Raw genomic sequence first — 25,785 nt, 5'->3', positions numbered from 1 at the left:
AAAATAGCACCCCTCCATTATGGCCTGAATTGCGTCACATCTCCCCCCCTCAAATTCATATACTGAAATCCTAGCCCGTAGCCTCAGAATGTAACTGTATTTGGAGTTAGTCTTTAACTCTTTTTTTTTTTTTTTTTGAGAGAGAAAGAAAGAGTGTGAGCAGGGGAGAGGGGCAGAGGGAGGAGAAGGAGGAGAGAGAGAGAGAGAGAGAGAGAGAGAGAGAGAGAGAGAGAGAGAGAGAATCTTAAGCAGGCTCCATGCTCAGCGTGGAGCCCAACATGGGGCTCAATCCTATGACCCTGGGATCATGACCTGAACCAAAATCAAGAGTTGGACATTCAACTGAATGAGCCACCCAGGCTCCCTTGGAGACAGAGTCTTTAAAGAGGTCATTAGGGTGGTCCCTAGTCCAATATGACTAGTGAACTTATAAGGAGATTAGGGCACAAACACACAGATGTATAAGACCATGTAAAAATATAAAAAGATGTTTGTAAGCAAAGGCAAGAGACCTCAGAAGAAATCAAACGCAAATGTCAATCTGGCTGGGAAGCTGTGTATGAGAAAGAACAGCCATCTTGGCAAATGTGTAGCCTCAGTGGCTGTCAGTGTCTATTTCTGACTCCCTTTGTCCCATTTTGCTGCCAAATGAGCTCAGTTCTAAAACCCTAACTGTTGGCGCTATCTTCTGAGCCATTATAAGTCGCTGACATCTATCGAGTATTTTGCTCTGACAGACAGTACACTAGGCACATTACACATCTCATTTAAGCCTCACAACACCCGTATGGACTAGACACAAGATAATATATATCCATTTATAGATGAGGAATTGCAGAAAAGTTAAGGTCACAGAGCCAGTAAGTGCTGGAGGCGAGATTCTTATTCTGTACAGTCTGCCTCCAAAGCCCAGGTCTTTGACCCTGAGGGTAGGAGAACCCAGATCAGGACAAGAAGCTTGATTTGGACCCAGAGCAAGCTACTGAGTGGTACCGAAGTCCTGGTGCTGTATGCAAAACCAAATGGGACCAGGAAATGAAGTTGCCATGCCACGCTCCTCATTCCTAAAGAAGACCCCGCCAGACTGTTCAATGCTGTTGCGGTTCAGCCTGTTGAAAAACTAAGGTGACTCTAAAATGATTAATTTCAGCCTTTCCTGCTCAACTGGCTCAATGTCAGACAGCCTTCTGTTTCGTATTCCAGACTCAGATTTCTAGTCCCCCAACTTGGTGTAGTTCTACATTTGACAGGACTCCCCTCTTGTTCGGGGTAAGCGGATCGAAGTGGCGGGAATAGGAGGCTGGGGACGGGAAGGAGGCCTGGAGCTGCGGTCTTCAAGGATCTTGGATCAGTCCGGAGGTTCCTGGGGCCCTTAGCCACCAAGTCTGAGAGCAAAGGGGTGGGGCGCAGAGCCACTCAGCCCACCAGCCCCACCCTCGCCAGGCCCCGCCTCCTGCCCGCCCCGCCTCCTGCCCGCCCCGCCTCCTGCCCGCCCCGCCTCCTGCCCGCCCCGCGGCGCATTGTGGGATCCGTCCGCGGGCCTGGCGGTGGAGGACGAGGTGCTCGGTCATGGGCTTCCAACCGGTGAGACCCTTGCTCCGCGTCCTGCACCAGGGGACTCCGCCCCATCTCGTTCTGGGCACTCAGCTCCGGACCTGGGGCTCTCGCCGCCGACCCCGCTCCGCAGGGCTCTACACCTGCTCTGGAATCCGGGGTCCCGGTACCGCACAGTACTTGGGACCCTTCCCCGGTTACCTTTCTGGCCGTGAAAGGCTCTCGCGCTGGAGCTCGGGAAAGCCATCCCTGGGGCGGCTGGTCGTATGGGACAGTCACCACCCACTCCCCGGGTTCTTCCCCAGCATGATGGTCACGCTGCCTTCTCTATCCACAGAGCCCAGTCCTGCTGGCCTCCCTGGGGGTGGGGCTGCTGACTGTGCTTGGCCTGGCTCTGGGCTCGTACTTGGTTCGAAAGTCCCGCCGGCCAAAGGTCACTCTCCTGGACCCCAATGAGAAGTACCTGCTGCGACTGCTAGACAAGACGGTAAGTTGTAGAGGAAAGCCCGGGTAGAGGAGGGACCATCCACTGTGATTGGGATGCCCCCAAGCACTTTGCAGCACCAGACCTGCCTGGTGAAACGTGTGTGTCGTCCATCCTCCAGACTGTGAGCCACAACACCAAGAGGTTCCGCTTTGCCCTGCCCACCGCCCACCACGTTCTGGGGCTGCCTGTGGGTAAGGAAAGTGTGGAGTGGGCTCCTTTCCCTGGTATCCTAAGAGGGTGATTCCCCTTCCCTACGCAGCTTGGATTGGTGAGGTATCACTGACCACTGGGCCCCTCCAGGGTGTGGCTTCTGTGCCCCTAGACATCGTTGACACTCACTAGTTCTTCCTCCTCCCTGCAGGATTTGTTTGTATTTCCCCCTGAGCAAACATTTATTTTTTCCTCGTTGCCCAGACCCTCAATTCTCCTGCTACTGCTAAGGTCCTGGCAGTAGTTGACAAGAGTTTCTCCAATGGGGGGCTTCTGAGGGCCCTAAGGGGCCCTCCCTGCCTGCTATCTCATTGGAACCACTCTAGGAAGCAAGACATCCTTGTTCTCAAAACTCCTTGAGTATTTTGAAAGGTGACAGGAAAGCTACACGTCCACCAGCAGCCCTTATGTAGCTCTACACATGGTCCCCAGGCAAACATGTCTACCTCTCTGCCCGGATCGATGGCAGCCTGGTCATCAGGCCATATACTCCTGTCACCAGTGACGAGGACCAAGGCTACGTGGATCTTGTCATCAAGGTAAGTGGGTAGGAAGGAACCCCAGGAGCTCCTTATCCCTCTCTTTCTGGAATTTGTAAACTTCCAAGATTTGTTTGATAGCAGGAGACATGTGTCCTTAGGGCATATGAAGAAAGTATGTGGACTGGGGACGATAGCACATGCGTAGTTCCTGCGCTAGCTTCAGCTCAGAAGCCAGTGACATTCCAGATAAAGTGTTTTCCATTCTGTCTTACCAGGTGTACCTGAAGGGTGTGCACCCCAAATTTCCTGAGGGAGGGAAGATGTCTCAGTACCTAAACAGCCTGAAGATTGGGGATGTGGTGGAATTTCGAGGGCCAAGTGGTTTGCTCACTTACACTGGGAAAGGTAATGGCCCCTCTTCTCCCTGAGCCTGTCTCCCACTTCTCCATTACGCGTAGTCCACTTGGCACACTGTGGCCGTGCGTGTGCATGTATGTGAGTACGTGGATAAGGGCCAGACCTGCCCTTTAAACATAGCGCTGATATTTTGGAAAGGCATATTTCTCAGTTCCGTTTGCCACAGGGATCAGCTCCCTACCCACTGGAGCTCACCAGCCATGACTGCTGTGAAGATGCCTAAAGCAAACCTATGTCTCTCTTTCCCTCCCCCGAACGCTTCTCAAGTTGAGCAGTTTAGATAGCCAGACAGCTTTCATCCCTGCCCATGGGAACAGCTGTGTGCATTAGCAAGCCTCTGGAGCTGCTCTGTGCCACTTGGGAAAATAGATTCACACCTGGCCCCATGCCTGTCTCCCTCACCAGGGAGTGACGGTCTGCCAGAAGCAGCTAATGACTCATTGTGTGGCCCTAAACTGACTGGTACTTAATAATATGGGACGGATAGTCCTGACCCCATTGTCCCTCAAGTGTATCATTGTCAAGGCTGGCTCAACTCAAACCTCCACCCAAGCTCCAGGATCAGATTTCATTGCAGCTGCTAAACCGGCCTGGGATACATCTTCCGTTCTGTATTTGTTTTCTTAGTCCCCCATATTGACTTTTTTCTTCCACCCCTCTCTTAACTTGACTTTTCAGGGAATTTTAGCATTCAGCCCAACAAAAAATCTCCGCCAGAACCCCAAGTGGCGAAGAAACTGGGAATGATTGCCGGCGGAACAGGTGTATATCACTTGAGGGGCCATTCTCTCCCACCATTATTGGTTGTTGCCATGAAAACGCCCAAGTGACTCTCAGAAGGTTTGGTAATCATAGCCAAGCTGTTAGTCGGGGGATTCCTGGTGATGCTTAGAACTCCCTGATATCTGAAAAACAAAATCATAATCAGGTAGAAACCAAAAAAAATAAATAAATAAGGAATTTTTTTTTTTAACTAATAGAATGAGAGAAATAAATCATGTGGGTTCTCCTAAGACCTCAAATGGAATGAATCTAATAATTTTTAGGTGAGAATGGAGAAGCAGCTAGAAATAGGATAGGCAAGAAGGAAGAAAATGAACAAACAGTGAACATTTCTAAATATTAGACACCATGCTAGTCACTTTATGTGTGTATCTATGAAGTAGATATTAGTCTTCCCCTTTTACAGATGAAAAAACGGAGGTTGCAAGAAGTTGAAGGGTTTCCACAGGGTAAACAGTAATGATCAGAGGTAAGGTTAGTTTCTAACTCTGTCCACTTCCAAAGCACATGCACTTAACCCTCAAGTCCAGTGTTCCAGAACCCTCATCACTGAATCAGTAGGTACTTACAGTTATCTGTGACATTTGAGTCCAAGCCTCCAACAGACTTTCAGAGGAAGGGTTTTAGATTGGTTCCTTAGAAGGATTTCAACCGTATGATCTTATTTTTTTTTTAATATATGAAATTTATTGTCAAATTGGTTTCCATACAACACCCAGTGCTCATCCCAAAAGATGCCCTCTTCAATACCCATCACCTACTCTCCCCTCCCTCCCACCCCCCATCAACCCTCCGTTTGTTAACTGTATGATCTTATGCGAATATGGAGTATGACCACAGTGCACCTACCAGACATGATGTTGAAGGTGGGGTCAAGGGCATCTCTGTCCAGGAATGTCAGTGCTCCAGGACACAGGAGAGGATTCGGGGATCGGGATACTAAAGGAAAAATGGAGCGGCGTGGTGAATGGGTAGAAAGAATTAAGATGAGAGGTTGGTCAGCTCAGGAGCTGGGACAGGGGAGGGTCTGCGGCCATCCTGTCTCATGGTGGGCTGCCTTTTTGCAGGAATCACCCCAATGCTGCAGCTGATTCGGGCCATCCTGAAGGACCCTGAAGATCCGACCCAGTGCTCTCTGCTTTTTGCCAACCAGGTTGGTTTACTTTTCTCATGCCTGGGTCTTTAAAGCTATTGTGCAGGCAGCCTGAGAGATGTGGCACCGGCAGGCAGAGCTAGTCCAGAGCCTGTTGTAGCCTTTGTCCAAGGTCCCCCCTGCAAGGTAGAGGACCCTCTACTACCGCAAGGAGGACAGAGCATGGGGCCAAATTCCTTCCCTGGCCCCCAAGGAAACATGAAAAGGACACATTTAAGGAACTGAGTCCTAAGCGTAAAAAGTTGCTCCTTGGGTTTCCTTTGTGAAATATTTCATCTTTATTCCTCCATACTGTGTAAATAAAGTCTGTTCCCCTCTCTTTCCCCTCACGCTAACTCTCTAAAAGCCCTGATTATTCCCTAGAACTTTGGCTCTCTAATTCTGTCCCAGTTGGAAAGTTGTCAGAGCGGCGAACTTTTTTTACGTGGGCCTCATGAGGTTCCTAGAACCTTTGCTTCCCCGTTCATTTCAGACTGAAAAGGACATAATCTTGCGGGAGGAGCTGGAGGAACTGCAGGCCCGATATCCCAGTCGCTTTAAGCTCTGGTTCACTCTGGATCACCCCCCAGAAGGTACCCTCCCCGTTCCTGGACACCCCCAAATCAGGGACTTCCTGCACTGGGGGTTCTGATTTCAATGAAACAAACCCTCCCTGGTACTGCCACACTCCCAAGTGTGAGTGCAACAGACATGGTGATCTCCTGGGCCCTTTCCTTCTGGCTCCTGTTTTCCGGGTGGGTGGCAGGCATGGCTGTGAAGCTGAAGCAGGCTGAGTCTCCCCGTCTAACTGCTGCTACAACTTGAGACCTTCTCTGGAGGCTCTCCGGGGCCCCCCCTCCTCCCTGCCTCATGGTACTCCGCCCCTTGTCAGCTCAGGTCTGGTCTGGAATGTCTGCTCTCTCTTCTCCTCTGTACTGCAGATTGGGCCTACAGCAAGGGGTTTGTGACTGCTGACATGATCCGGGAACACCTGCCCGCCCCAGGGGATGGCGTGCTGCTGCTGCTCTGCGGGCCCCCCCCTATGGTGCAGCTGGCCTGCCATCCCAACTTGGACAAACTGGGCTACTCACAAAAGATGCGATTCATCTACTGAGCTTCCTGCTCCGTGGGCCTGTGTCCCTGGTCCTGTTCCTTGCAACTGTCCTCAGCCAGTACTCAAGTGCTATAAGCCCTAGATTCCTTTCCTGGCAGTGTCAGCCTTTTTTGTCTTACTCTGGAGCTGAAATCTGGAGGATACCTGCAGGAATGACATCCTTGTAGCCATGGAAGAGGGCTAAAGCTGAGTCGTTCCCTGAAAGGGCCCCCCAAATCTCCCTGTGATAGAAGGCCCAGGTCAGGCCCATGGAGACATCTCTTCCATGGGTCAGAAAGAAGGAAGCATGTACCTTCGCTGCTTGTACTGACTAGTTCCTTGATAGCATCACACTCTGTGTCTGTGATGAAAGGAACAATCTATGTAATGGGTTTTACTTAATATTCGGTGCTTAACCCACAGCAGATTCTGTGTGTGTGTTAGTGAGCGCAAGTTGAGCAGCCTCACAGAGGTGGTCTCCTCAAGATTGCAGGAAAGGAGAAAATGATTTCTTCAGACATCAGAGAAGGGAATCTGAAATATGTGTTTGTGTGTCTGTCTTTCCCAGCCCCTGCCCAGGCTGGAAGGAAATGGCTACCCACAGTCTAAGACTGCTGCTTGTGGCAGAGACCTCTGGCTATGCAAATAAATGGGGCTAAGGCCCCCGTGTTAAACCTATGGGGTTGTTGTGTCTGGGGTCCTCGTTCCTAAGGCTTTTCATGTCTGAGAATCTGGGGAGGAAGGATTTCCCAGCACAGAATTCCTCCCAGGTCTTCCAGAGAACCTTTGAGCAGTGGTACCATGTGCTGAAATTTGACCTGGCCACAAACTCAGTGATCACTTAACAGCTGTCTCAGCAGAGGCAGGAGCTCAACTTCTCCCTGGAGGCTTCGAAGGGAGGGGGAGGAGAACCGAAGTTAGAGGGGATGCTTTTTGAGCCCAGGTATGATCACAGTGGTCCCTTGGTTTGGCCACTCTTTCCCTTTCTTCTCTTGGCCCTCCCTTCGCCAAACGTACCCTTCAGGGTACCTGGCAAACAAATGAAAGTATTGTCTTTCTGTTTGGACGAGAAGCTTTTCCCCTTTAAAAAGTAACCTGATATCACCAGCCCCAGCCAGACTTGTTGGTGCCTGGATAGGCTTGGCCACCCCCAGGCCCATCTGTCCTAACTGCCCTTCTCTGCTCTGACGATCCACCCACTTCTCCCAGGTTTAGACTAGGGCAGCTTCTTCAGATCTTTGTTAGTCCCATTGGGATAGAACAATGAAATGGCCTCAAGAGGAAGGTCGGCACTGTTTCTCTGCATGGAACTATGTGTTGCTTTCCCTGGGGCCCCAAAAGAAAGGCTTGTGGGACCCCCAGAATTCACCCCTCCATATAACAGAGTTGTCAATAAATTGTTACGAGTATTCCATCAAACATTTCTCGATCAACTCGTATGTGTATGCCACTGTTCTCTGTGGGATACACCTGGCCACCTCACCTCCAAAAAGAAAGATCTTGCACAGGGATTGTTAGGCTCAAATAGTGAAGCAGTCCAGCAAAGAGCATTTCCCACACAGAAGCTCACCATTTCTTGTCTTACATGGGTTTCTGCCTCATTCACTCGACATACAAACAGGATGTATTCTAAGGACCTGCTACCTTCTAAGCACTGTGCTTGTTCCTGAGGACACAATTATGACCAACACTGGTCTTCGATCCCCAAAGAACTCAGTCTAGAGTAAGATAGGCAAGTGATAAACAATTATAACACTGTGTGCAGTGTGATTAATAGCATAGTAGAGATACAAGGTGCAGATGGGAAGGTTTTGGAAAAGATTCAGAGAAGAGAGACATTTTTGAGTTAGCCATGTAACAGATACTGTGCAAAGTACTTGTCTATATAATTTAATCCTTATGATAATCCTGTGAGTCTAAGATTAAGGATTTGCCAAAAGTCATGAAGTCGGTCAGTGGCTGGCAGAGCCAGAATGTGAACCTAGGATTGTCTCAGTCCAAAGCCAAACCCAGAACTGAGCATTGTAAATTGCTTGGATCTTGCAGCAGAGAATGGGGGGAAGGGCAATCTAGCAGAAGGATCAGCATTTGAAAAAGGCTGGAGGAATGAAAGAGAAGTTCACATTTGGAGAACTAGGAGGAGTTCTTTGAGGCCTAAATGCCAGAAGGAAAATAGAGGAGGAAGAGTTCTGAGAGTAGGTGAGAGCCAGCTGAGAAAGGCCTTTGTAACACTACCAGGAAGAGATTTAAAACTCGATGCTGTGGGGGCGGCTGGCTCTGGACTTCAGCTCAGGTCCTGGGGTCATGATTGGTGGTATCAAGCCCCTTGTCAGGCTCTGTGCTGAGAGCATGGAGCCTGCTTTGGATTCTCTCTCCCTCAAAAATAAATAAACTTAAAAAAATCCTGTGAACAATGGAAGTTTCTGAGGTTTTATACAGTGGGCAACACATAGCTAACATTTATGAAGCATTCACCTTTTGCCAGGAATCACACTAAGAGCCTCCATAAATTATCTTGTTTAATCCTATCCAAGAGCCAGTGACATAGGCTATGTTTTTAAGATTTTTTTTTTTAAGTAATCTCTACAGCCAATGTGGGGCTTGAACTCACAACCCAGAGATCAAGAGTTGTGTGCTCCACTGACTGAGCCAGCCAGGCGCCCCTGAAATAGCACTATTTTATTGCCATTTTCCAGATGAGATCATTCTTATTTGGAGGGGTTCAGTAACATTCTAAAGATCATAAGCTGGTCAGGGCCCGAAACTTGGTTCTATCCGACTCCTGAGCCCATGCTTTTACCAGCACCGAAAGATTTCATCCCACTGGCTTTAGGCATCCATGTAAGGTTATAATAAATTACCTTCTCTCTTAGCATCTAGAATAGCACCAGCTATGTACTATCCTTGGGAGAATTGAAAGAACTGACTTACAGCTCGTCAAAGTTTCTGCGTTCTGTGATTCAGATGAGGGCTGCACCATCCAATAGTCTCCCGACATGCATTCTGGCGCCACCACTCTGGCTGCAATATGAGAACACGGAGCTGGAGCAGGGAGCCGTCAAGCAAGACTATTTAGAAACAATTCCGCTGTTTCCAAACAGAAATAACTAACCAAAATTAAGTCTAGCCCAGTGCTAGCACATGATAAGCGCTTCAATAAATATTTGTGGATTGGAGGGAGGGACCATGAGATTGAAGAAGGAATTAAGTGTTTTCGGAGATAAAATGACTGGCATCGGTAACAGATGAAATGGAGGGACTTTCCCAATTTAGTGAACAAGGTGCACGGTAGGGAATTTGGCATTCCTTCGCAGGGCTCGGTCTAATTCCCTGAAATTCCTTCTCTATCACGTGCTCCAGTTAGTGACTTGGAGGTGTGGTCCTTTTAGAGGAGGAGTTCATGATTGGAGCGGAGCGAGGGGGCGGGGCCTGCCGCGGGAAACAGGGCCTCGCAGGTGGGGCCTGCCGCGTAGGGGGCGGGGCCAGGTCGGATGGGGCGGCACCCCGCGAGCGGGAGGCGTGGCCGAGGGGACCGGGCCTGTGATTGGAACTGCGGGAGGAATGCCTGTCAGGAGGAGGAGGGAGCACCCGGGAGGAGGTGACGCGGCCACGGAGGTGACGCCGAGTGGTCGCGCGCCCCTTCCGGCGCGGGGAAGGCGCTGAAGATCCGGGGCCGCTCGGCCGCAGGCCGCCTCCAGCGCCGCGGGATGTAGCGCCGGGGATCGCGGCCCCCAGCAGAGCCCGCCTGCCGGCCGTAAGTTCCCCCCGGCTGCTGCGGCGAGCGGGTGTGCGGGGACCGGCCGCAGCTCAGGAACCCCCGGGAGCCTCGGCGCAGGCCTGAGGCTGGGACAGCCCTTGGGACTGACTTGCCCAGACGCCCCAAGGGTCTCGAGACCCCCACCCAGGAGCCGGCCGCGCCTCCCGGCTACTCTGCGGTCGGGGTTGTAAACATTTCCGGCCCCTCCCACTTCGCGCCGCCTCCGAGGCGGCCTCCACTACAATTTAAGGGCGGGTGGGCTGCTCGTCCTCCGACTTTCTCCCGACTGCCACAGTGCGGGTGAGTGCCGAGTCTTCCCAGCCCCGGTGGGAGGTCGAGACGTCTGGATTCCGGCCCTGTATCGAGACGGGCCAGGCCAGAGCTAAGCCGGCTCCCAAGGCCGCTGCGCCAGGCAAGTGGGGAGTGGGGGGTGCGGGCTCGGGTCGCAGAACCACCTCTCTCAGCCTTTGGTGGCAGGGGCAGCCCCCAGGGTCCTCGACCACAAGTCCTTGGCAGATCGAACCGTAACAGTGTCCCCACCTCGACTTGGGAGAGAAAGGGAGATTAGTGGACAATTTACCTTTATTTAAGGTAATCCTAAAAGCTGAAATGTGAGCAAAATCCAAACTGGGGGAAAACGGAATTTTATTACCTCAGAAATCTCACATCGATGTATGCCATCTCATGTTTGAGATTTTAGGTCTTCAAAGCTTTGGTTTTAAGGTAGACCTCCACAGAATATACCTACTTGCAGAGTAGAATCTGAAAGCCTTCTGTTCTCAGTGGCCAAAAAATTTACATGATTCTGAAGGGATTTAAAAAATAAATGACCACTCTGCCTGCAAGTAGGAAAGGATCACTAGGCTCGCCATTGCGAATGGGTAAAGTGCACCACCTTAAGTAGGCTTTTAGGCTATCTTCAGTTTTTTCAGTCTGGCCTCATTTTGCCTTTGGAAGATTCCCTTATAGAAAAATGGATTATTCACTGCCCTGGGCACTATGTTCTTTCGAGCCTGCTTTGGTTCATACCAGGTGTGCTTCTGGAATGGCCACTAGTCCCATCTTTACCTATCAAGATACTTCCTTAAAATCTTCCACAAAACCTTTCCTGATCGTTCCAACTAAAGTTGAACTTTTCTTCTGAACTTCTCCTCCAGCATTTACTGACGTTTGGCCTTGTAGGGATGTTAGTAGAAAACAAAAATTATTGCCCCCTCTTAAAATAGAGGTCAGCAACCATGTTAGGCCTCTAATGCTCCTTTGCCTTATCTCTGTAGCCACAGTGCCATGTACATTGTAAATAATCAATAGATATTGTCAGATGGAGAAAGAATAGAGTTTGTGCTTCTTTCTAGGCCAGTTAAGTTCGTTCTCTGTTTGCCTAGGAAATTTCCTTTGACTCCTATGCTATAAAGCCACACTGAAACTCTTTAACACTCTTGCTATATTATCCTGTCCCATCTACCTGTAATCACACTGGTGAACTAAACAGTCATCCTTAAACCCAGAAGCTTTATTAATTATGGTGTTTGTTTTTGTTTGTTTGTTTTTTTCCTAGTACAGATACACATCAGAGTCATTACATTTTTCCCTTAATGTCCGTTTATCTCTAATGTTGCCCACCGGATTTTGCTCCTCTCACTGTGCTCAGAGTTAATCCCCTTTTCCTGTTCAGAAACGTTGGCATGATTAATGTTTGTAAAGTTTGTAGTTATCTTAGATTGAAAGGATCCTTGAACGTGCCCTGTAGGCAAACCAGTTCCGACTGATTGACTTTTAGGCATGCATCTAGGTTGGGGCTTCCGAGGTACACTTTGTAAAGTGACTGCTGTGATGTATAACTGTATCGACCATGTATCTGAAAGCCAGGTATTAAAAACAGGGACTGGCATACAACTCCATAAGCCTGTGTGTTTTTTGTTTTTTGTTTTTTTTTGTTTTTGTTTTTTGTTTTTTTTTTGTCATGGCATTTGAAAAAGGTTCTCTGTCTCTGGGATCAAAAAGACTCCTTCTGTTGGGCTAGCTGGAGAACAGCTACAAAGAAAGTTAGATTGTGATGTTCCACTTCAGACTCTAAGTCAGTGACACTTAGCCTCCCGTGAGAAAGCCACGGCACCATTACTGCAATCTGGTGATTTTCAAACATAGGCCTTGGCCTTGACTCACTTTTCCCCCAACGGTTGTGAAACCACCTCTAACAGAGGCGTGCATCGAGAAGATGGCTGTGTTCTTTGACTTTACTGCTAGAGTAATCTTGCTTTAGAACAGTAGAGTCGGGCAGACGTAGATAGAGCCTACCCATGCCTAGCCACAGAATTTCTAAGGGTCCGGGGACTCTAGATTAAAAATTTCCAGAAGAAGCTTTATGCCTTTGACTCCAGGGAAGGAGGGAAACTAGTTCACAGAACTGGCTCACAGAATAAATGTCTCCAGAAACTGTGAGGGACACAAACTGTAGCTAGAACTGGCCGGTGATTAAGAATCAGTTCTTTCCCAAGTGTGGCACAGGATTATCTTATTTATAGGAGCACAAACACCTCCCTGCCTCCACAGCTTTATTCTCTAATATCATAGGTTTATCCAGTTGGAAAGCTTAGTGGTAAAGATTTTATTAGCTTGAATTGAAGAAATCCCATCAAAAATGCACTCAGTGGAGTTAGGCCCAGTTATAATTTGCTATATTGGGTGTGGCGAGTTTGAGGGGAAATGTATTTCCTCTAAAATACATAAGGATGTAGAAAGCTGGCAGAAAGCTGAAGTATATTTGATGCACGTGAGTGTTCTCAGAATCAGTCCTAAGACCTTAAGGGTTTATGCTGCTTTTATACAATAGAGACAAAAACACTTGCTTGTAACCATCCCCGGTTGTTCATGAGTGGTCACCCTATCAGAAGTTATATTTCCAGGTCCTAGTGTTATTTGCTCTCCTCTCTTGCCAGACCTCCGATCCCTATCTCTCCCTTTCCTGTCTCTGTGTTGCTACAGTTTAGAAGACCAAACCGGACAATGGACTTTGCTCACTATGATGATGTGATCTCCATTGACCTCCATTGTATGTACTTTACATGATGCATGATGCCGTATCTTGTGTGATGAGTTGCCGCTGCTGGCTGGTTTGTGAGTTAACTAGGATGTCTGTTACGTTTAGTGACTCTGGGCCTAGAAGACCACGCTGAGGGGAGGTGTAGGAGCTCGTGATAGAGGAGCTAGAGGGAAATCAGAAGAATTAACAGAGAGTGATTTGGGCTGAAAGCGAGAAGACTAATGATGGCCAAGAGACAGAGATCATCCTAGGAGAACATTAGACTTGAGGGTATAAAAACTTTGCAGATCAAATGAGGAAATAAATATCAAGCGGGATTCTGCATTGGGTCTCTCACCCTACCTGCCCAACTTAAACGTTTGCCTATATTATTCTCATTGCCTCAAGTGAAATAGTTACACAGCATTTGAAATAACTGAATTTAGTGTGTGGCCATCCTAGGTTATGTGTTCTCTCCCTCCACTGCCCTCCTGGAACAGTGAAATTGTATCGCTGATTTTGTACCTGTCACAAATGACCTTGTGCCATCTGGTTAAAGGCTCTTTGAAGACACTTGTTCAACTGGGTATTTTGCACAGTACCTTAGAATACCTTAGGGTGCTAGTGCTAAATATATTTGTTAAATATTCAGTGAATGTATTGGCTTACTCTGAGGAAAAGGAGAAAGCCCCACAAGCACAAGAAAAAGTACATAAACCCTTAGCTAATGACAAGAAGCTAATAAGTCATATGCTTGCCGACTAGAATGCTGCCCTATTCATTCATTCATTCATTTTGAAATACTGTATAGGGTCTGACCAAAATCAAGGGTACATATCACAGAACCTGAGTATTTTCTTTCTTTCTTTCTTTCTTTCTTTCTTTCTTTCTTTCTTTCTTTCTTTCTTTCTTTCTTTCTTTCTTTCTTTCTTTCGCCTTGTGGCCTGTCTCTAAAGTGCTGGCAGCAGTGTTTTAAGCTAAGTGTATTCCCCTATTCAGGCCTCTCCAAAGGGCCCAAAACTTTTTTTTTTCCTCTTGCATAAATTATTTCTGAGGAAAGCTGTTTATTCACTCTGAGGAAATATGTTTTGCGGTCAACCTATTGAAAAAGATTTCCCAGTGTTTCTTATGTGGATTGCCTGTTTCCTGAGGTTTTCAGGGGCCTTCAGTTTCCTGTTCACCTTGGGCTCAGTTGTTCGCTATGGCTACGGGCTGGCGTCTGTCTTGTCAGAATCTTGCGCATTTCATGGAAGAAAAACTGTCTATGTGTTGACACCATATAAAGGTCTGCTGTACAGTGAGTTACTGTTTGCTCTCTTGAACTCGATTTGCCTGTTGCTGTCAGCTGTGCTTGTGAGTTGAGCAGAGCATGACTTTTGAAACCTGAGGACTGCCCTCATCTGACTACATATATCCAATTGTAATCCCCGAGAAGGAACTGTAATTGGTGTTGGATGAAAAGAGAACTGGTACAGATATCAAAGATGTTTAAAAACACACCACACACACACACCACACACACACACACACACACAGGAATTTAAATAAAAACTTGAAACAAAAAAAGATACCAAAGATGTTTATATAGTGAACAGCGGTGGGAGATAGATACAATGTCTCTCACAAGCAGTGGTGATTACTTACTGCCTATTATAAAAGGGTTGGATTCCCTAAGCTTAAATTTCCTCTCTGGTAGTGCAGCCCACTCCCTGTGCAGGTATTGTTTGGCCCTGTGGTTATTGGGTTTGGATAACCAGTGCATAAAAATGCGAATATGCTGGTCATTACTATTGCTAGGAGTAATAAACTCCTTTGTTGTGGGGGGAGGGGTTCGACTAGTAATTTACAAGATGACGGACATCTTTGGGCACTTTTCCTCTCTTTTTCGATATCATTTTCATATTTTCATCTCCCTGAGGCCTGATTGAAAGACTACTCCCTGAAGTCCAACTCAGGAGAACCTCAAGTGTTTGAAGTTTTTCCTAGAAAACTGAGTTCTAGGTTTCTCTGGTTAAGGATTTGTGTGCCTGTCTCTAGTTTCTGAAAGACTAATTTGAGTGGCGCTTAGATGATGAGCAGTGGTGGTGGGGACAAACTCTTGCTGAGCCGGTTGTTTGGTATGTGTGTGGCAAAGGGCAAGGCTGGGGCTGCCTCCTTGTCTTCAACTTCCTGCTTCCAGGTAAGTTATTGCTTGCTTTAAGGAGAGATTGTGATGAAAGCTTGTTATACAAATGTTGAACCCAGGCTATAATCCTACAATGGAATTAGTAGACATCGCAGAGAAATTAACCCCCGGGCATCTAGCTCTCAACCAAGTTCCTTCTGCATGCAAGGCACGTTTGTCAGAGCATTTGTAGATAAAGCCCAACTGAGTTCAGTTGGCATTTAATTTATTTCTACGGCTCGGGTGGTCTTGAAGTATAGATGACCCTTGAACAACACAGAGGTTAGGGGCACTGACCCCTGCACAGTTGAAAATCCACATAATAACTTTTGACTTCCCCAGAAGTTAACTACTAATAGCCTACTGTTGACCAGAAGTCTTACCAATAATATAAACAGTTGATTAACACATATTTTGTATGTTATATGTAGTATATGCTGTATTCTTGCAATATAGTAAGCTGGAAAAAAGAAAATGATATTAAGACAATCATGAGGAAGAGAAAATATATTTACATTCACATTACTGTACATATATGTACTGAGGAAAATCTGCATATAAGTGGACCCATGCAGTTCAAACCCGTGTTGTTCAAGGGGCTGGCTTCGTATTTTTGCTCCTCATTCTCAGAACCAAGTGTTTCTTGGGCAGAATTGCTTTGGGAATGGTAGGCTAGACTCTCCTCACTAAATGGGCTCCACACTTGTGAGAGGGGGTTGCAGGTGAGTAGCTGATTTTCTTGGTGACAGTTTGGTACCATAACCACAGATCCTTTGAAGACAAGCAACCAGATGTTACATTTTCAACCTTATCTGTCAGATTAGTGAAGTTCTGAGTAAAGACTAATATTAAAGAGGGAGAACAAGGAATGGATTTGAATTTAGCAGTTAACTGGCCTTCAGAATTGGAGACAGGATGTGCGTTGATTAGCTGTGTCTTACTCAGTGTCGACTCGCGGATATGAAACTGTAAGAGGAATCAATTCTCAATACCCTTCATGTTTGTGTTTGCTTTTAGTGTTTACCACCACAGGGAGATCTCTGCCCCCTGGGGCTGAGAGACCCCAACCTATCCCCAAGCTGAAGCTGCAGGGGATTGAGATACCAGCCAGATGTCTTCTCACAAAGGATCTGTGGTGGCACAGGGCAATGGGGCTCCTGCCAGTAACAGGGAAACGGACACAGTGGAGCTGGCTGAACTGGGACCCCTGCTAGAAGAGAAGGGCAAACGGGCCATTGCCAACCCAACCAAAGTAAGTTGTCTTCCCAGGAGTCATTCTTTTGATCAGAACCTCTCATTAGGCCTGTGTCAGTCTCCACTTTTTTACGATCTCCCCTCTCTCCCCAAAGGCGGAACCATAGCACCCTGGGAGTATCTCTATCCCAGTCCTTATCATACTGTATTATCTGTATCTTTTTTTTTTTTTAATTTTTTTAATGTTTATTTATTTTTGAGAGAGACAGAGACAGAATGCGAGTGGGTTGGGGCAGAGAGAGAGGGAGGCACAGAATCTGAAGCAGGCTCCAGGCTCCGAGCTGTCAGCACAGAGCCCGATGCGGGGCTCGAACCCACGAACCATGAGATCATGACCTGAGCCAAAGTTGGACGCCCAACCGACTGAGCCACCCAGGTGCCCCACTCCTCCTTCATTCTTAATGTTACCCATCACATCCACCTACGAGCCACTACAAAAGAGGAAGGGGGAAGGGGGCACCTGGGTGGCTCAGTCAGTTAAGCATCCGATTCTTGATATCGGCTCAGGTCGTGATCTCACAGTAGTGAGTTCAAGCCCCACATAGGGCTCTGCGCTGACCACGCAGAACCTGCTTGGGATTCTCTATCTCCTTCTCTCTCTGCCCCTCCCCTACTCACTCTCTTGCTCACTACTCTCAAAAATGAATAAGGGGAAAGAGGAGAAGGGCCCACCCTTTCTGGAAGTACCTCACAACACTTCCATTTACAGCCCATAGGCCAGATCTTAGTTACATCATTCTATTCAGCTGCACTGGACTTTAGACCTCTTCACTCGGCCTGAGTAAAATCACAGTAACATTGCCACCCTGCGTAAAACCAAGGACCTTTTTACTGAGGAAGAGAGAGAGAATGGACATTGGGGTAGGCAAACAGGAATCTACATCACAAAGTTTAAGAGGGACCATTTGTTTCCCAGGGCCCATCAACAGGAGAGAGAAAGAGAATAGCCCAGAGAAGGAGCTGAACCTCCAGGCTTTCCATCTCCATGGTTTGGAGCCTTGGGACTGAGAGAAAAGTCTCTCTCCCTGATAGGGGAGTGCTCACCCGTGTGCACGTTTTATGTCAAGCTTCCTTGGGGTACAGGACTCAGTGCTTCTGCTTTCTACAGAACCAAGTTTGAAGGCCCTGATACCTCTGGGAGCTGCTAGGAATACAAAGTTTCCGTCATGATATAATCCCCAGAGTCAGTGCACAGGGAACTAGGAACAGATTTAAATTGTTAAGGGAATCTCTGCGACTCTGTCTTTTCCATTGTTTTGAGAATTCAGTGGTCTGGAATAGAGAAACATTTGGGAAATGGGGGACAGTTGGGAACCACTGTCCAAGAGGTAAGGATGGGCTGTCCCGACTTAAAGAACAGGTAGGACTGACGTGCCAATCCGATATCGCTTTGATGTCAGTCCCCATCAGTCTGTCTCCTGCCTGCTGAATTGAGCATCCACCCCAGCCTGTACCAAGTATTAATAAAGCTTGAACTGTAGTGTTATAAACTCACTGTCATGTTTTTAGAGAAAAAAGCCGCAAGGCCCTATGTATAGGAGAGAAGCTAGGCAGAAAGCGTTCAGCTTGGGTTTCTCTGGATCTTTCTGATCTGGAAAAGCACCATTTATGAGATGACTCTTAGGATTGTTTTTTGGGGTTTTGGTTTTTTTTTTCCCCCCTACAGGCTGAAGAAGAGCAAGCATGCCCAGTGCCCCAGGAAGAGGAGGAGGAAGTGCGGGTACTGACACTTCCCCTGCAAGCCCACCACGCCATGGAGAAGATGGAGGAGTTTGTGTATAAGGTACAGCCCGCTGGCTTCTGTTCTGGAAGGAGAAGGACGGCAGGCTTCCTGGGGATGCTCCCAGCTGGCAAACATGCATTGGATTGAAGAACTTTTATGCCTGAATCTGTATTGCCTACCATGTTAGACGTTGTTCAAAATATATTCTAAAACAGAAGTTCTTAGCTTCTTCTTCTTTTTTTTTTTTTTTTGGCCATGGATCCCTTTGGCAGTCATCAGAATTTTTTAATTTTTAAAACTTAAAATTTTCATGTGGGCCTCCTTTACGAACACATTAAATATGCATTCATGGAAAATGATAACGTATTTTATTTAAATTTATAATTTCTAAGCGGTGAAGAATAACAATATTTTGGTATCTGCAAAGCTAATGTATGAAAATATCTATGATTTCTGTGGGTGACAGTCAAAAGGTCTAGAACTACTGGGCTTTGTTGTTCACATTTATAATTGAAAGAAATGTTAGATTTCAGTTAGAGGTGAGTGAAAATAAAAATAATTTCTTCCCATCCAAATTTCCATCCACTCCCTGCATTCTGTCCATTGTCCATGTGCCCTGGGTTAAGAATCACTGCTCTAAAAAGACACAGTCTCAACCTAAGGAGGACTTAGAATCTACTGGGGGGAAAGGATTGAGCAGGGGTCAACCAGAATCCCCTGGAGTAGAGGAGCAGAGGAGGGCAAAAAAAGTATGTTTTTTGAAACCATATATTTCATTTCTATTTCTTTGTTTTCACTCACTGTATTAATTTTGAAATTTTAAAGATTGAGATATGCTTAATCTAAAGCACATCCAGATAAACTAACAGAACGAAGAACAAAGGCATTAACAAAAATTGGTCGAGATACACAGTACTGTGATAGCCTCATTGACACTCTGTCTTGGCTGATTCCCTGTTACTTAGGACCACCCAAAGCATGCTTGACATTCTCCTAGACTGGCTGTCCTTCGCCCCTTGTGCCTGGAGAGACTGGCCTCCTTTGGGACCCTTCTTAGAGAGTGTGTATGTATTCCAGGTCTGGGAGGGACGCTGGAGGGTCATCCCATATGACGTACTCCCCGACTGGCTGAAGGACAATGACTACCTGCTACATGGCCACAGACCGCCGATGCCCTCCTTCCGGGCTTGCTTCAAGAGCATTTTCCGCATCCATACAGAAACTGGCAACATCTGGACCCATCTGCTTGGTGAGTGATCTGGGTGGGAGAAATACCCATTGTTTTTGTCTTCTCAAATCTCAAGGGATTGTATAGCCTTTGTCCATGGGTAGGAAAAATGGCAAAAATGTTCTGATGGATTGATCCTCAATCATGATCTCTGAGACGAGAGGAGGAAGGCCTAGAACCCGGAAAAGAAATTAGAACCAGATGTTCTCATGTGATCCCTGGCAGAACTGTCCTCGATGGAGGCAGACCCTTCGACTTCATAAATTCCTACTGTCAAAACAAAATGCTGGTATTTCAAAAAAAAAAAAAAAAAAAGTGCTCTTTTAGTCAGGGTTTCTACGACTGTTGCCATTTTCTCCTGAAATTTTAGACTGAGGTTCCCACAGCTCAACCCTTGTAGCTTTAGTACTGATTTAATGCCATCAACTGTCAAAAGTGCACGTACTCTCTTTTTCCTTAGGCTTTTTTTTTTTTTTTCTTTTCCCTCCTGCAGGTTTTGTGCTGTTTCTCTTTTTGGGAATCTTGACCATGCTCAGACCAAATATGTACTTCATGGCCCCTCTACAGGAGAAGGTGGTTTTTGGGATGTTCTTTTTGGGTGCAGTGCTCTGTCTCAGCTTCTCCTGGCTCTTTCACACCGTCTATTGTCATTCAGAGAAAGTCTCTCGGACTTTTTCCAAGTGAGTTGAAAGAACGTCAGGAGGGAAAGACCACATGCGACTGTCAACGTGTTGTGACTGGAGGGCTGACTGGGTAGTGGAAACGCCAATAACTCCCGAAGGTTCCCTGATTGACGGACCAGAGGAAAGGCTTTCTATTTTGTGGGCATAGTAAGGTGGTACAGTTTTTCTCTTAAATCCTTCATGGAAAAATGCCCCACAGCCTCCGCAACTGATAGAACCCGAGTGTGGAACATATTTTTTACCCGTGCAGCACTGTCCTTTTGTAAACTTGGGGTGCCAGTGGGCTGCTCTTCGAGCACATGCCCAGTACTATCTGGCCTTCCTGTTGGCCCGGCAGGGTGTGGCAGTGTTCCATGCTTCATTCTGCCAGCGTTCCTACCCACCAGTCAAGTTAAGCTTATCTGTGCTGCCCAGGCACTCTGGTAGCCCCAGATGCCCCTCATCTAATGCTTTTCATATTCCCCCACGCTGCGCCTGGAGTTCTGTTTGTTGTTTTTGTGTTTTTAATTTTTTTTCAATGTTTATTCATTTTTGAGAGACAGAGAGAGACAGAGCGTGAGCGGGGGAGAGGCAGAGAGAGAGAGAGACACAGAATCCCAAGCAGGCTCCGGGCTCTGAGCTGTCAGCACAGAGCCCGCGACACAGGGCTCGAACTCACAAACCCCCGAGATCATGACCTGAGCCGAAGTTGGACCCTCAACCGACTGAGCCATCCAGGCACCCCCGGAGTTCTGTTTATTTGCTTGGTGGTGGTGGTGGTTTTGGTTGTGATGGTGGATTGTTTTGTTTTTCCTGTAACACTGGTAACAGGAATACATTTTTATCGTTAAAAAAGTCGACTAAGTCAAAACAGTACCTCTTAAGAATACTCCCAATTTAAGGGTTTTGTTTTAGGAACTCAACTTAATCAGAACTGAAGGGAGGACATTCAGAGCCCTTTGTGAATGGAAAGCTGGGAATCAGGGAATTGTGACAGAACTCCTAAATCGAAGTATCCACTAGGGGGAGATATGGCTGCCCACAACCGAGGGAAGGGATGAAGTCCTGTGATCAGGGGTTCGTAGAAACTTTTCCATTGCACAACAGACGTGCTTGACCTGGTGGGTGTTTGATCCAGGATATAGGATTGTATGGGAAATGTATGTATGGGATTGTATGGGAAATGAGGGAGACAGAATGGTCAGATCTGGGAGCAGGTGAACAGAAAGAACAAGTTAAACAAGCCATAGGATGTCTTCCTTTCTCCCACTGATTCATTTCATTTTTGTGGCTCTTTTTTAGACTGGATTATTCAGGGATTGCTCTACTGATTATGGGGAGCTTTGTCCCCTGGCTCTATTACTCCTTCTACTGCTCCCCACAGCCACGGCTCATCTACCTCTCCATCGTCTGTGTCCTGGGCATCTCTGCCATCATTGTGGCACAGTGGGACCGGTTTGCCACTCCTAAGCACCGGCAGACAAGAGCAGGTGGGTAGGAAGCCCTAGTGTAAACCTCATTTGTATTTGGGCCTTGGGCCTAATAGGCTCAACCCTGGGCCCTGTGGTTTGCAGTTTGGGGAGCCCAGCTGAACCCGGACTTGTGTTTAACCTTCAGAACACCGTGGATTTTCAAAGTTCAGTTCTCCCCCATGTTTCAGACTATTTCAGTGGCATGCTAGCTAACAGGACACCTGGTCACCAAGCTAATCAATCCACTCCAAGTATAAAAATGACTACTCTTAAATTTGGTTTCAGAAAGCTAAAAGATGCACAGAGCATGGTCATCTTAATGACCTGAGTCCTAAGCACTCAAACCAAGGGATTAAAATTCAAACACCTGGAGTTATTTTTCCTGAGGGAATGGAAGACTGGGTTTGGTGAACGAAAAAGTACCTTGAGCGTAAACACTGGTCACAACGTCTGTAGCAGCCATCAGCATATACATCTTTGTGTTGGCTCATCTGGACACCCCCTTTAAGCTTTATTCTGGAAGCAACACACGAGTTGCCGCTAGTCTTTAGGCCCTTTGGACTTCATGTCTGCTGTGTTTTAACCTTCAGTTAAAAGAATAAGTTAAAGACGTTAAAGAATAAGGCACCGTGCTTTAACAAGAGCATCCGCAGAAACGCAGAAGGTCGTCCCTGCCCTCCAGTTATGTGTAGCGTGGTGGTGTGGAGACAAACACCCATTCTTCCCTTCCTCTTAACCTACTTGTGTGTCCCTGCAGCCTTGACAACTTCCGATCTGGGTGTGTCTGTCTACCCAGGAGGTCAGAGTTCTGTTACTTAAATCTTTTATGATCTTAATGGAAAACGTGCCCAACTTCCCTCTGACTTGCAAGCCACCTGCCTGAAGCCTTGCCATTTAGGCTCTGTGTCTGAGTCAGCCATCAGAGGGCTTTAATAGATATGGCCTTTGCTCTCGCTCTCTCCCTCTCTCTCTTCTCTCTCTCTCTCTTTTTTTTTTTCTTTTTTTTCTTTTTTTTTTTTTGGTAAGGCTTCACATTTCTTAACAAATAGTAAAGAACGGGGGATATTTGCTCTTGGTGCTCCTTACAAGGTAATAGCGATGTTAGCACTTACACAGCCTTCTTCCCATTCTGGATGTTGACGAAATGTCTGCTGTTATCCATCAAGGGGCTCAATTTCCTAAACATGGAAGATAGCTAATTGTCATACTAAACATCTGAATTCCGGAGAAAGACAACAGTGCCTTCCGTGTAGTGGATGCTTCCTTGCTTGACGGTCGTCTCTCTGCTTTATTCAGGGGTGTTCCTGGGACTTGGCTTGAGCGGTGTTGTGCCCACCATGCACTTTACTATTGCTGAGGGCTTTGTCAAGGCCACCACAGTGGGCCAGATGGGCTGGTTCTTCCTCATGGCTGTGATGTACATCACCGGAGCTGGCCTTTATGCTGCTCGAATTCCCGAGCGCTTCTTTCCTGGAAAATTTGACATATGGGTAAGAGATGACTCTTCCAGAAGGGCCTGTGATGGTGAATGAGAGCAGCCACAGTTACAGGTCTGAGTAAAAGGCGGTGAGAGACACGGAGATCGGGTAGTGTTTGGGGGTGCATATATTTACGTGGCAGGGAAATAACCAAGGTTACCATTTTGACATATCGCCGATAAGATTTTTAAAATTTTTCTGCAACGCAAATACCACTTTTATGATACAAAAAAAAAAAAATGTTTTCAAGGAGGAGACTGCTTTCTGCTACTTACTTCTAATCTCTCCTTGCCACTATCCTAAAGGCTCTTCTCTTGTTACCCTTGCAGTTCCAGTCTCATCAGATTTTCCATGTCCTGGTGGTGGCAGCAGCCTTTGTCCACTTCTACGGGGTCTCCAACCTTCAAGAATTCCGTTACGGCCTGGAGGGGGGCTGTACTGATGACTCCCTTCTCTGAGCCTTCCCACCTGAGGGGTGGAGGAGGAACTTCCCAAGTGCTTTTAAAAATAACTTCTTTGTTGATGTGAGAGGAAGAGTCTGAGTTGTCTGTTTCTAGAAGAAACCTCGTAGAGAATTCAGTACCAACCAAGCTTCAGCCCACTTTCACACCCACTGGGCAACAGACTCTCCATTTCCCTAGCTGAGGAGGGTGGGGATGGTCCGACTCAGACATGCCCCGCCTCAGCAGTCCCCCTTGTTGGCAAAGCAACTACCGTCCCCTCACAGAGACAATACTTCGAAGCTCATGTTGAGATTTTACCCCTCCTCTAGCCATTTTGGGAAAAAATGATGGACTGGGACTCTTCAGAAATCCTGTTTCTGGAGGAAAATGTCCCTTCCTTACCCCCATCCTTACTTTGTAACCTGGCTTATAACAGGCCATCCATTTTTGTAGCACACTTTTCAAAAACAATTAGAACCTGGTCCCATCTTTCTAGGGCCTGGATCTGCTTTTACAGCAGGAAGAACACAGCCACCAACTTTTACATAGCCCGGCTAATCATGGAAGTGTGTCCAGGCTTCAAGTAACTTGACTTTTAATTTTGTTTTTTTCTTGGCAGAGTAATGTAAAATTAAAATGGGGAAAGATATTTAATATTTAATACTAAGCTTTAAAAAGAAACCTGCTATCATTGCTATGTATCTTGATGCAAAGACTATGATGATAATAAAAGAAAGTACAGGAGACATTTGGCATTCAAAGATCTGACATGTGTGGTCTCAACTATTTGTACACAACTCCAAAGGATTAAAACCAGTTAAATAGTTTCAGATTCTGCTGAGATACAAATGTGAATCACAGGTAATTGACAGGCACATGCGAGCCAATGAATGAGTCTAATTGAATTCCTAGCATCAGCTCGTCAATACAGCTTTATTTTTTTTCTACTTACCACACGGAAATTTTACTACAGAGTTTGGTTTGCTGTAGTAGTGTTCAATGATTAGAAGATTCTGGAAGGTGCTAGGAATATATCCCTTGTGATCAAAGCTCTACTACATATTACTTTAGAGTTTGGTTCTTTTAAATTTTTTTGTTTAACGTTTATTTATTTTTGAGACAGAGACAGAGCGTGAGCGCGGGAGGGTCAGAGAGAGAGGGAGACAGAATCCAAAACAGGTTCCAGGCTCTGAGCTATCAGCACAGAGCCCGACGGGGGGCTCGAACTCATGGACCACGAGATCATGACCTGAGCCGAAGTTGGACGCTTAACCAACTGAGCCACCAAGGCGCCTCTAGAGTTTGGTTCTTTTAAAACTGCCTTGCTTCAGGTTGTCTCATCAAGGGGTTATTCCATGCTTTTCTGTGCCTTTGTGAATTGCACGCAATCTGACATGTGCTGTATTCATTAGATAGCATAAGGTCCACAGTAATCACCAACTGTAGGCAGTTAGACGGGAATCTTCTTGAGTTACAAAGTTGGGTTCACCTCAACAGTCAGGTTTGTACAACTGGGAGAACAAATGGTTCTTTTAAAAAATAATCCAACTAGGCCAACGCACAGGAAGTTTCTCAAGCTCAAGTGGTAATGAGGGAAACGTAAATTAAAACCCAAGTGATAAACCATCCAAGTCCCACTGGATTGGCACAAATTAAAGATCCTAATGTTAAGTGTTGGTATAGATGTGGAGCAGACCAGACGCTGCTGGTGAAACTGTTTTGGTGGGATGACTGTGGATGTGCATAGAGCATATACACATGCTACGACATTCAAACGTTTTATGAAACAACACTTTACAACATGAGATGCCTATCCTAGATCACTTGATTTTTTTTTAAAAATGCTCCTTCTGACCCACTAAATGAATGGGTCACAACTCGCACTTTGAAAAACACTGCCCTTGGGGCGCCTGGGTGGCGCCGTCGGTTAAGCGTCCGACTTCAGCCAGGTCACGATCTCGCGGTCCGTGAGTTCGAGCCCCGCGTCAGGCTCTGGGCCGACGGCTCGGAGCCTGGAGCCTGTTTCCGATTCTGTGTCTCCCTCTCTCTCTGCCCCTCCCCCGTTCATGCTCGGTCTCTCTCTGTCCCAAAAATAAATTAAAAACGTTGAAAAAAAAAAATTAAAAAAAAAAAAAAAAGAAAAGAAAAACACTGCCCTTGAGAAACTTGGATGAAAAGATTGACTGCAGCTGTATCTGGTAGCAACAGACTGCAAGCAAGCCAAATGTCCAAAACTGTAGAGTGGAAAAATACGTCGTGGTTTTCTCATGTAATGAACCACTATCTAGCAGTGACGGTTTCAGTGACAAGCCGCAACGTGGCTGACTCTCAAATAAGATTAGGGGGCAGAAAAAGATGAGAGGAGGGAGGGAAGCAACTCACAGAATATATTTGGTATGATTGTGTTTATCTAAAGCTATTAAT

General features: G+C 46.7%; 2 protein-coding genes across 5 annotated transcripts; both read left to right on the top strand.

Moving 5' to 3' along the window:
- Nucleotides 1-1,469: 1,469 nt before the first annotated feature.
- On the top strand, nucleotides 1,470-6,836 carry LOC131495678 (NADH-cytochrome b5 reductase 1). The gene is made up of 9 exons (XM_058700728.1): nucleotides 1,470-1,584; nucleotides 1,892-2,041; nucleotides 2,160-2,232; nucleotides 2,684-2,790; nucleotides 3,009-3,138; nucleotides 3,829-3,912; nucleotides 5,001-5,086; nucleotides 5,559-5,658; nucleotides 6,007-6,836. The coding sequence occupies exons 1-9, from the start codon at nucleotides 1,570-1,572 to the stop codon at nucleotides 6,177-6,179; spliced, it is 918 nt and encodes a 305-aa protein (XP_058556711.1). The 5' UTR covers nucleotides 1,470-1,569; the 3' UTR covers nucleotides 6,180-6,836.
- A 2,898-nt stretch (nucleotides 6,837-9,734) lies between these two features.
- On the top strand, nucleotides 9,735-24,126 carry ADIPOR1 (adiponectin receptor 1). Of its 4 annotated transcripts, XM_058700726.1 has the most exons (9): nucleotides 9,736-9,912; nucleotides 12,901-12,967; nucleotides 16,119-16,353; nucleotides 18,022-18,138; nucleotides 19,156-19,327; nucleotides 19,800-19,986; nucleotides 21,271-21,458; nucleotides 22,737-22,930; nucleotides 23,248-24,126. In XM_058700726.1, exons 3-9 carry the CDS (start codon nucleotides 16,213-16,215, stop codon nucleotides 23,374-23,376), a joined length of 1,128 nt encoding a protein of 375 aa, XP_058556709.1. In that variant the 5' UTR covers nucleotides 9,736-9,912; nucleotides 12,901-12,967; nucleotides 16,119-16,212; the 3' UTR covers nucleotides 23,377-24,126. The 4 variants fall into 4 exon arrangements, with proteins under 4 accessions (XP_058556710.1, XP_058556709.1, XP_058556707.1 ...); XM_058700724.1 differs by lacking the exon at nucleotides 12,901-12,967; XM_058700725.1 differs by lacking the exons at nucleotides 9,736-9,912; nucleotides 12,901-12,967 and adding an exon at nucleotides 9,929-10,327.
- The last annotated feature ends 1,659 nt before the right edge of the window (nucleotides 24,127-25,785 follow it).

Source organism: Neofelis nebulosa, chromosome 15, assembly GCF_028018385.1.
Source record: "Neofelis nebulosa isolate mNeoNeb1 chromosome 15, mNeoNeb1.pri, whole genome shotgun sequence".
Classification (NCBI taxonomy): domain Eukaryota; kingdom Metazoa; phylum Chordata; class Mammalia; order Carnivora; family Felidae; genus Neofelis; species Neofelis nebulosa.
The sequence above is the reverse complement of the archived record's forward strand: the minus strand, read 5'-3'. Positions and strand labels throughout refer to the sequence as shown.

What these genes read in the sequence shown, in the direction of transcription:
- LOC131495678 (XM_058700728.1), top strand. An exon ending in ACGTGGATCTTGTCATCAAG is followed by an intron (nt 2,791 to 3,008) that starts GTAAGTGGGTAG and finishes CTGTCTTACCAG; the next exon opens with GTGTACCTGAAGGGTGTGCA. An exon ending in AATGATTGCCGGCGGAACAG is followed by an intron (nt 3,913 to 5,000) that starts GTGTATATCACT and finishes GCCTTTTTGCAG; the next exon opens with GAATCACCCCAATGCTGCAG.
- ADIPOR1 (XM_058700724.1), top strand. Translation starts at nt 16,213, where the DNA reads ATGTCTTCTCACAAAGGATCTGTGGTGGCACAGGGCAATGGGGCTCCT. An exon ending in GTCTCTCGGACTTTTTCCAA is followed by an intron (nt 19,987 to 21,270) that starts GTGAGTTGAAAG and finishes GCTCTTTTTTAG; the next exon opens with ACTGGATTATTCAGGGATTG. An exon ending in GCACCGGCAGACAAGAGCAG is followed by an intron (nt 21,459 to 22,736) that starts GTGGGTAGGAAG and finishes TGCTTTATTCAG; the next exon opens with GGGTGTTCCTGGGACTTGGC.